This window comes from Blastomyces gilchristii (assembly GCF_000003855.2).
Source record: "Blastomyces gilchristii SLH14081 genomic scaffold supercont1.3, whole genome shotgun sequence".
Taxonomy (NCBI): domain Eukaryota; kingdom Fungi; phylum Ascomycota; class Eurotiomycetes; order Onygenales; family Ajellomycetaceae; genus Blastomyces; species Blastomyces gilchristii.
This window is the reverse complement of record NW_003101680.1, coordinates 5,359,253-5,370,267: the sequence shown is the minus strand read 5'-3', so window position 1 is coordinate 5,370,267 and position 11,015 is coordinate 5,359,253. Positions and strand designations below refer to the sequence as shown.

Genomic DNA, 11,015 nt, shown 5'->3' with positions numbered 1-11,015 from the left:
AAAATAAAAAGAAAAAAATAAAAAATAAAAACAAAAAAAATCAAGATTGCAGAGCTGCAGCATCTTTAAAATACTCACTTCTCAGAGTCTTTATAATATTCATTATTAACTGTGTATCTCTCACACTGAGAATAACATAGCTGTGATAAGTTATTATCTTAATATTATCTAATACATAATTAGTATATATCTGTATAAATGTGAATAATTAGAAAATATACATTTAAAAAGTGTGATCAGAGTGAACTGTGCTGTCACTTGAATAATATTAAGAATAGAATACTGAAATTGATGATTCTTCTTATTGATTTCATAAACAAGATATATAAAGATAGTCTTGAGAAGTATAAGATTCTCTGACTTCTGATAAAAATAGATCTCACAGAGAGAGTCTATTTGCATGATATTAGAGACTGAGTGTTATTAAAATGTATTACTTTTATATAATATACATGCACTTACTTCAGCAATTCATTCTCTGTGTATATAAGTGAGAGTTGTAGCTTTCTTATATCACATGACTTCTATTAAGATGCTGATACTGATGTGTAACTCATGCAGCTTCTCAATTTAGCACACACTGCATATATACAGCTCTGTATACTGAGATCATGTTGGTTATTATAATCTGATGTGATACTCACTTTTCTCACATCATATTCATTTGAGAGAAGGAGGGGGAACATGACTGCTGTTTTTTTAAGAGAGAGTGAGTAATTGATTGTTGTAGAAGATAATTTAATTTCTGCTACATTTGTTAAAAATTTGATTTGTCTATACTCTTCAATTTGAGAATTTCCGAGAGTGTTTTAATAGTTTTCATATCAGCTTGAAATTAGTGATGATTTGAAGAAGAGAAAAGAGAGAAGAAAGAAATGAGAATAACTTATCTTTATAATATGAAAACAGAGAATTACTGCAATTATTCACTCTAGTAATAAAGATCTGTTTTCTGCATGTATTTCTGATACAGATTATATGATAACTGTATACAAAGAATATCAACAGTGCATGCATTGAATGAAGATGATATTACTATATAACACTGTAGCTGTTTCTGTACATCTCTGAAAGCTGTTAATATTATCTTTAAGTCTCTGTATATTTGATAAGTCAGTAATATATTTTAATGTACTTCTTCTTTTATCATTATTATTATCATTATCATCATTATCATTATTATTATTATTATCATCATCACTACTATTATCATCATTATTACTATTATCATTACTATTATCATTATTATTATATCATTTCTGACTACCTCTGTCTTCATCTCTCTTAAGTACTTACTGAAATTAATTATGTTATTCTTCTTTAAATATTCTGCGGTTCTGCGGATCATCAAAGCGCGTGAGCACTGTCACAGATTGAAGAAAGAGAAGAAGAAGATGTTCAAGCAAGAAGAGACAGATTATAAGACATGTTATAATATCTTGAAGAAACTGTATAAGAAAGCAGAATAATAATAATTTTAAGTAACACTTCTGATGAATTTAGACTGAACTAAGTATAGAAATAATGCAGATACCACTGCATGTGAGAGAATGAAAAAGAAGATAGTAAAAAGTCTTATTCAGCAGTAGTGAGATCAGAAGATTATTATTATTATTATTATTCTTCAATTATAGATGTATGCAGTCAGAGACTATGACATCTACCTGAGAACTTTTAGTTCTCAGGGTTTTTCCTATATCTATAAAGTTAACTATTATACATTCACCAATTTCAGATATGCAAAATCAGAAAATTCCAGCTCAGAATATAAAAACTGTTTACAAATTGCAGTATTTTAACATCTTCTGATACTTTGAAATCATTTGACAATATCATGACAAAAGAAAAGAGAACACAGTCTTAAAGATAGACATATTAAAGAGATAGATAGAAAAGAATAAAAAGAAAAAAGTAAAGTAAAGAGAGACTATAACAAAACAAATTATCAAAAGATGATATATAGCTGTTTTAACAGACTATATCTGATCAATTTCCTCCTCTTTATATTCAGATATTTCTGAATTCAGCCATTTTCTTGTAGCTGCTTGAGTTTCTAATAGAAAGTCTATTAAGTATTTAATTCCTGTCTCAGTTGAGAATAAGAATCTCATATTTAATTAATTTAGATCATACTTCTCTTTCACTCTGACTCTGAGACTATTGTATAATGCCCAGTGCATTATAATATACTCAGAATTCTTATTTGTATTGCAGAAAGAGCATTCTATTGAATCAAATCTATCATCAAATCTTTGCATATAACATTTGAAATAGTCATATCCTAGTTTCAGCTGCATTATAGATGAGAATATTTTCTTTTTATACTTAATTAAACAAGATTTTCACTTGAGTTTTATTTCAAATCTTGAATAATGTATACTCTTCTCTTGTTTCTGCTAGCTTTCATTTCACTTATCTAAATAAGATTCTTTTATCATTCTCTTTATAAAAGATCAGGACATAATTTTTTTGAATAGATCTGCTTAATTCTGAACTCTTTTTTACAGCTGAATCAGTCAATGCATTGCCATGAATATTTATATGAGCAGAAGCTCAGTGTGAATGAATTATCAGCTTTGATATTCTTCTCTTTTGAATTTTTAAAACAGAGTTTAAAATCAGTTCAAGATTCATTTAATTATTATGAATCTGACTGTAAGAAGTCTATGCCGAATGAATCAGTATAATATATAGGTCTTATATAACAAAGAGAAAAATGTTAAAGAAGGAAAAGAAAGAGAAAGTGCGAGAATCAGTGATTAAAGTGAATTTTTATACATGTATGTGATGGTGTACACAGTGGAGCTTCGGAGCGGGGGAATTTATACACATTCATGGTGACTGAGAATTGATGATTGAGAATGACAGAGAATCAGAGCTTTCAGTGAAATCTATGAAGTGTAAATGAAATAGTCTATATGCTTGATTGAGTGCAGTCTGTCACATTAGCTTCTTTCTTTTCTGATCATGCATAGCTTTCATTGGTCAAGGAGCGCAGTCTCAGATAATGCAGAACTCGGAGTCCGGGTCAGGCAATCATAGCTGACTCATTTTACAAGATATTGTCAGCTACAGCTGTGAGATCTCTTATCAAGAATATTCTCAATCTCTCATTCAAGTTCATTATCCTCTTCTATGATCCCTGGCAACTGCCAGTTGAAAGTCAGTTGAGAAGGAAATGAGTCAGTGACAGCACAGCAGAGCAAGCTCATGTGAAACACATTATAAATCTCTGATAAAGTATCAAGACAGTAGTTATGACTGTCTAGAATCTCTGTCACTGTGTATTTTATATAATGATAATTCAATATGCAGAATGAATATGTAATCTGTATATTTTTAAGATTTAATCATACAAGATCTTCTATCTTATACTGTTCTGTAGAATCTTGTCAGATATTAACTTGATCTTCTTAATCTTGCTTCACAGTTGTCATAGAGGCCTCTGCTCAGTCACAGATATCTTAGAGCTTTATTACTATATTATCAGTGATCTGAATTAGACTGTAGAAGTTCAGTGTGAAATGTGTGATCTCTAGAAGATTTAACACTTTTATATGAAATTCATGTGTAAGAAAGAATGAGCTTATATCTGTTAAAATGACATTTCAGTTATTGATAGTAATCTCTGCATGTAGAAGAAGATCATGTCAATCATCTTATAAGTGATTACAGAACTTATGAAGATAATTCTTTACAGTCTGAATTATCTGTTCTGATGCATCATCAGTCTCAGAGTGATAGACAGTTAATAAACAGTGTGTAATCTTGAGAACTTAACAGATTCTTATTCAGAGAGTACTCATGAATTGATAGCTCTGATCTGATACTATAGATCTCAGTAATTCATGTATTCAATAGAACAGACTCTGTAGAAGAGCTTCAGTGATTTATTCAATATTCATCTTATTACAAGATTTCAATATTACATCTTTGCTGAATCAGTTCACAATAATCAGAATGTTTCTATAATTCTTACTCTCAGAGAGATTAACAGTGAAGTTATTATTATTATTATTATTCTTCAATTATAGATGTATACAGTTAGAGACTATGACATCTACCTGAGAACTAAAAGTTCTCAGGGTTTTTCCTATATCTATAAAGTTAACTATTATACATTCACCAACTTCAGATATGCAAAATCAGAAAATTCCAGCTTATAATACAAAAACTGTTTACAAATTGCAGTATTTTAACATCTTCTGATACTTTGAAACCATTTGACATGACAAAAGAAAAGAGAACACAGTCTTAAAGATAGACACATTAAATAGATAGATAGAAAAGAATAGAGAGAAAAAAGTAAAGTAAAATAAAGAGAGACTGTAATGAAACAAATTATTAAAAGATAGTATATAGCTGTTTTAACAGACTATATCTGATTGATTTCCTTCTCTTCATATTCAGATATTTCTGAATTCAGTCATTTTCTTGTAGCTACTTGAGTTTCTGATAGAAAGTCTATTAAGTATTTAATTCCTGTCTCAGTTGAGAATAAGAATCTCATATTTAATTGATTTAGATTATACTTCTCTTTCAATCTGACTCTGAGACTGTTGTATAATGCACAGTGTATTACAATATTCTCAGGATTCTCATTTGCATTGCAGAATGAGCATTCTATTGAATCAAATCTATCATTAAATCTTCATATATAAGATTTAAAATAGTCATATTCTAATTTCAGCTGTATTATAGATGAGAATATTTTCTTTTTACATTTAATTAAACAAGATTTCCACTTAGATTTTGTTTTAAATCTTGAATAATATATACTCTTCTTTTGTTTCTGCCAGCTTTTATTTCACTTGTCTAAACAAGATTCTTTTATTTTTCTCTTTATAAAAGATCAGAACATAATTTTTTGAATAGATCTGCTTAATTCTGAATCTTTTTTTGCAGCTGAATCAGTCAATTCATTATCATGAATATTCATATGAGCAGGAACTCAGTGCTGATGAATTATCAGCTTTGATATTCTTCTCTTTTGAATTGTTAAAATAGAGTTTAAGATCAGTTTAAGATTCATTTAATCATTATGAATCTGACTATTTCTAAGTCTTTTTAAAGCAGCTTGACTATTAGAGAATATTTATATCTCTTTCAAACTATTTTCTCTTTTATAAGATTTTATTTTAATAAGTTTGAAAGCTTTCACTATTATAAATAGTTCAGTGTCAAAGACTTCAGATACACAGTCTAAATTTCAGAAATCTGAGATAAAATTAATATTATCTTCAGTATAAGCAATGTCTGTATCTAATCTATTCAAATTCTCATTTTTTGAGTCATCTGAATAAATCAGAATAGAGTCTTTTATATTAATGATAGAAATTCACTTCAAATGCTGTTCATATTCTTTCTCTTTAGATAGTTCACTTATTTATAAGTCTATAAGAGATTCAAGCTTTTCTCTTCAGAGAGATATCTTCTCATGATCAACTTTTTCAATATTTAAAGAAGAAAATTAATTTTTAATCAGTGAGTATAGTCTGTACAGTTGAGAAGACATTTTCTTTGAAGAATTATTTTCATTTCAATCAAGAAATCTATTTCAATCTAGTTTATTTTCATAGTTAATTAATAAAAATGAAGAAGAGACTCTTTCTCTGATTATATGATTTAAGCTCATCTTTATAACTCTCAGAGCATAGTTTATACAGGCCTTTTCAAATCTAATAGCAGAAGAGAGAATTAAAGCTTCAATTTCTATTGCTTTAATAGAAGATGATTTAAATGCTCTCAGAATTCTTCTCAAAGCTCTGTTTTGCAGACTTTGAAAGAGTTCAGTGAAATTTTCTTGATTATTTCATCAAACTTGAACTTCATAATCAGCTACTGAGATAATACAGACTATATATAACTGTCTCATAGCCTGGAAGAATAGACCTCTCTCTGTATTTGATAGTCTGATAATGTTGTTCAATAGTCTTTCTGCCTTGACAGTTCTTTGTTGAATATGATATTTAAAATTCAACTTGGAGTTTAACCATACTTCTAATCATTTAACATTTAAACTGGGTTTAATCTCTCTATTTAAACGAGTTAGAGATAGTTCTTTCTCATTGAATCTAGAAAAGAAATGAATTAACTCAGTTTTATTCATATTAAATTGAATTTGATTGATATCTACTCTGACAAAGATTTTCTTTACAGCTTTTTCAATCACTTTTAAATTCTCTTTGATAGTTTTTGAGCTGTAGACTAGATTAATATCATCTACATAACTTGAAAATTACACTATTTTCATATTTCAATCTTTGAATAGATATACAGTGTATATTGCAAATAAAATGAGTGAGACTGAAGATTCTTACAGCACTTCTACTTTTATCTCAGTCTTATCTTATTTCATTTCATCAAAGAAAAGTTGTATAATTCTTTTAAATATAAAACAGTCAACTTATTTTATTAGAGAAAGTGACAGTTTTAACATCTTCAAAGTCTGAATTAACTTTGACTTTGAAACATAATCAAATGCTTCTTTTATATCAATAAAAACTGCAGTTGAGACCAGATCTTCATACTTTGCTATTTGAATATTATGAATAACTGAGAGAACAGTGTCAATTACAGAACATTGTTTTCTATCTCTCATTTATTCACTGAATAAAAGAGAGTTATTAATAGAGCTTATAAAAGATAGTTGAGTAGTTATTATCTTTTTTAAAACCTTTTCTAGACAGTTTAATAGAGGTATTACTCTATATGACTTAGGAATTGAAGTTTTTCTATTAGATTTTATAAGAATCACTTCAGTGGCTTCTCTCCAGCATTCAGAATGATATTCATTTTTCAAGAGATTGAAAAAGAGCTCAAAATATTCATTCTTTAAGTAGAAATATATATTTTAAATAAGTAAGTGATTAATTGAATCAGGCCCTGCAGCAGTTTTAACAGAACTTGAGAAGATAGCTGACTCTAATTCATCTTATATAAGATCAGGCCATTCTTAGTTGTTTTCATCAATGTAGTTGAGAAGTGATATATTCTCTTCCTCTGAATCTGAATCTGAATCTGGTAAGTTCTGAAAGAGAATTCTCATGAAAGCTTCACATTTTTTCTCAAAAGAGTTTGCTGTATATGATTCATTCTGAAACTCATATTCTAAGGCTGGAAGTTTTGCTACACTTCTTGTTTTAGTATAGTTAAAAGCTTTAAAAACTTTCTTTTCTTATACTTCTTCAAGAAATTTATTCCAGCAGTCTGTTTTAGCTCTTTTAATATCTGAAAAATATTCATTTCTGACAGCTTTGAACTCTTCATCAGATATTACATCATTCTTTCAATCTCTTCTAGCAGTAGTTAATTCTTTTCTTTTAGATGAGATATTCTCATTTCATCAAGGTTTTGAATACTCAGAAGATTTTCTCTTTGAAATATTATCTCTAATACTTGTTAGAATAATAGATGTAATGAGCTTCACTCTATTCTCAAGTATTTCATTTGAGATATCTTGACCAGAATTTCAATATAGCTCACTCTGTCTTTCAGATTTTAATAGTCTTATACTTTCTTTAACTGCTTTTCAATCAGCTTTTTCAAAGTTAAACTGATTAGAGAGAAGAGGGTTTTCACTCATTTGTTTTTTTCTCAGTGTAATATCAAATTAGATAATCTCATAATCTGATTCTGATGTCTTATTTGAATTAATAAATCAGTTTACAAGTCTTTTTTTCATTAGATTTTGTGATATGAAGATTAAATCTATAATAGATTTCTGTTTCATATCTTTTCTAAAGAATGTTTGTTGATCAGACTTATTAATCAAATCTATTGAATGTATAAAGATTCATTCAATCAGATTATCAGCTCTTACTGCTCTCTTGCATTCTGAATTTTATCAGAAATAATGTGCATTGAAATCTTCTATAATTATAGAGTTTCTTAATGAAGTTATGTTCAGAAATCCTCTATCAATTGTTCAGATATTGTTATTTTTCTTCAATGACTTTTCATTATAGATATTTATGAGCTGTATAGTATCAAACTCATTTTCTTTATCTATAATATCACTCACCAGAATATCAGGGTCAGACATGATATCAAATCTTAGATTAAATTGATATCTTGATCTCTTTCTTTCATAGATCACTACTCTTGACTTTATCTCAGACTTTTGAGATAGAAAGCAGTAGTAGCTTGAATGAGAAATAATGTATTTTTACTCAGCATCAAAATTCAGTTTCTGAAGTAATATAAAATTAACTTTTTATTCAAATGCAATTTAAAGACAAGAATAAATATAATTTGAGTTTCTATCTATATTATTTTGAATAAATGTGATTTTTGAAGAGTTTTTAAACTTTTTTTATTGTTTTTGTTGTATATTCATACTAAAAGAGAGTAGAGATAGAGTAGAATCTAATCACAATCATCAGATAGTAGATTATAACTATTTTGAAAAGTAGGAATCTCAACTGCTTATATTATATATAGTTTATTATCAGAGTCATTTCTCAATTCTCTAATCTTAACAGAAGTTTGAGAATTCAAATTCTATTTACATTTAGCTGGAGAATTGAAGTTTGAAGATTTGAATAGTTGAGAGTTTCTTCTTTTTAAGCTTATAATTATAAGTTTACTGACTTGACTCTTCTCTTCAGTTCTAGATTGACTTTGAGCTTCATCTTTTCTCCAGTTCTTTTGAGTTCTTGAAGTAAATATATATTCTTTTGAGCTAGATACATGTTTTTCTTTGCAATTAGAGCACTTAAGTAGAGTGTATTAACATATTTCATCTCTTTTTGAGCATGTTTCACATTTATGTTTACTAGTTTTATGATCTCTGATACAGAATGTATATTTTGAGTCTCTAAAACATGAGATTATAAAGTATTCATATCTTTGACAGTTTAAACACTGTGTTTAAGCTTTGAGATTCATTCTTAAGTCTTTGTATTCATGAACTCTCATTTTCAAATCTGCTACTCTTACTTCAGAGATCTTTAACTGTTCAAGTGTTTTTATATATACTAGAACAGAGACATTTCTCCTGCTTTATCTGAACTCAATTGAATTTAGTCATACAGGCTCTTTTCTCAGTTGAATAGAGTTGTATTCTTTCAATTCATTTTTAAGTAGTAGTATTCCTTCTTCACAGTCAAAAATTTCAACTGAAATATTATAAAGAATGAATTTATCTTACTTTTCATCTCTCTCAGATAGAATTATTGTATTTAGCAAAGATTCTACTACTGACTTTCAGAGATTCTCATTCTGAATAAGGAATTCAGTACTGAATTCAGGCATTGTAGTCAGAATAATGAAGTTTTCAAAGAATGATGACTTAATTGAAGCTATAACTGATTTTTGAAATTTAATATCAGTTATCAACTGAGAGAAGAACTGCTGATTAATTTCATTTCTGATTTTGAAAATGAGATTTGAGTTTAGCTTATTTCTTTACTGAATGTTCTGATTTGAGACTTTGAGAATAAGTCTTCTATTTCTGAAGATTTGAAAGTTTTTCTCTTTTTACATTTTCTTTTTCACTTTTCTATGAATAGAAGTATGAGCAGTATTCTTTTCAGTTTTCTCAGGATTTTAAGTAGATTTTAAGATAGCAGGTTCAGAGACAGCAGATTCAGCTGCTTGAGTATATGTTTTCTTCTGATTCAAAGAAGAAGAAGAAGTAGAAAAAAAAGAAGAAGAGCAAGATGAAGAGTCAGTGATCATACTAGAAATTTTCAATGTTTTTTAAACTGTGTTTGAAATTCTAAGTTTGAACTTAATCATCTTCTGTAGTTATCTAGCCTGAGTATGAAGAATTAACAGAACTTCTTCATTCATCTCACTCAGACACTGCTTTTCAAGAATCTTGCTTACTTTTTCAAGTTTCTGTATTTCAAGAACTTATTATTTCTCTATTTCTTCTTTCTTTCTTCTCTTTAGAATTTCAATCTCAGAAATAGCATTTGAGAAAGTATCTTTTTCCACATCAACTGAGTGTATTTTTGCACTCATTATTCTCACTCAATGAAAAGTAGATCAGACTGTTTTAATTGAGATATTTATTGAACTCTTTTGAAAAGTTGATCAGACTGTTTCAATTAAGTGATTTCTAAGTCTGTTTTCAATTGAAAAGTTGATCAAACTGTTTCAAAAGAAGAATAAAAGACTTTTGTGTATAAAATACCTGATTTTTTTCACACTAGTTCAGTAACTAGATTAGATTTTTGAAGAGAATCTAATAAACTAAAATTGATTTTTAAGATAAATTAATAAAATCTTTATAATCTCTTTCTTGAGATACAGTGAGGAAAAGTATGATATCAATTGATAATAAATCAGATAATATAACAGTTTTTGAGACAAAAACTGACAAAAAATAAATCAATTTTTTGCAGAGAAATTGATTAACACTATTTAATTTTATTCTAAATCATTCAATTCTTCTCACACAATAAGTGTGCAACTCAAATCAGTTAATAAAGAGTATAAAAAGAAATTAAGTATTAATAAAAGCTCTTCAGTCACTGAAAAAGTAATTCTTACTTAAAAGAATATGAAATTATGACAGAAAACAGCTCTGTTTTTAATTCTTTGTAAGAATATTGTATAAAATTCAGAGAAAAACACCTTACTTTTTCAAGAGAAGTAAAAAACTATTTCTAAGATCTTTTTTTTGCATTAACTGCTGCAGAAGAATGAGATAGAAACTACTAAGATATGCACTACTGTATACTCTCTATCAGGACTTTCCCTCTTCAGAGTCTTGATATTATAGAGAATATAAGTCTGTTTCTATATAATAATATAAGTATTGTCAGTGGGATGTAGAGAAACTGGTTATTTATATCTCAAAATAGAAGACTTTGTCAATGATTATATCAATATAGAGTTAATTCTCAAATTCAATAGAAATCTAGTGTTGCTGTTCTCAATTCCTTGCAGAATCTATTGAATATTGAGGTATTAAAACTAGATTTAATATATCTCACTGTGCAGGGATCAAAGGCTCAGTCAGATCTTGAAGTATACTGATTTTATAGTTGTTGATGTGCTGTTGA

General features: G+C 28.0%; 1 protein-coding gene across 1 annotated transcript; it reads right to left on the bottom strand.

Annotated features, from left to right (window-relative positions):
• Positions 1-221: 221 nt before the first annotated feature.
• Positions 222-413, bottom strand: BDBG_16607 (uncharacterized protein; the record flags this gene model as incomplete). Its single annotated transcript, XM_031724528.1, has 1 exon — positions 222-413. A coding segment is annotated over one exon (191 nt), but the record flags the coding sequence as incomplete, so codon positions are not given.
• Between the last annotated feature and the right edge of the window lie 10,602 nt (positions 414-11,015).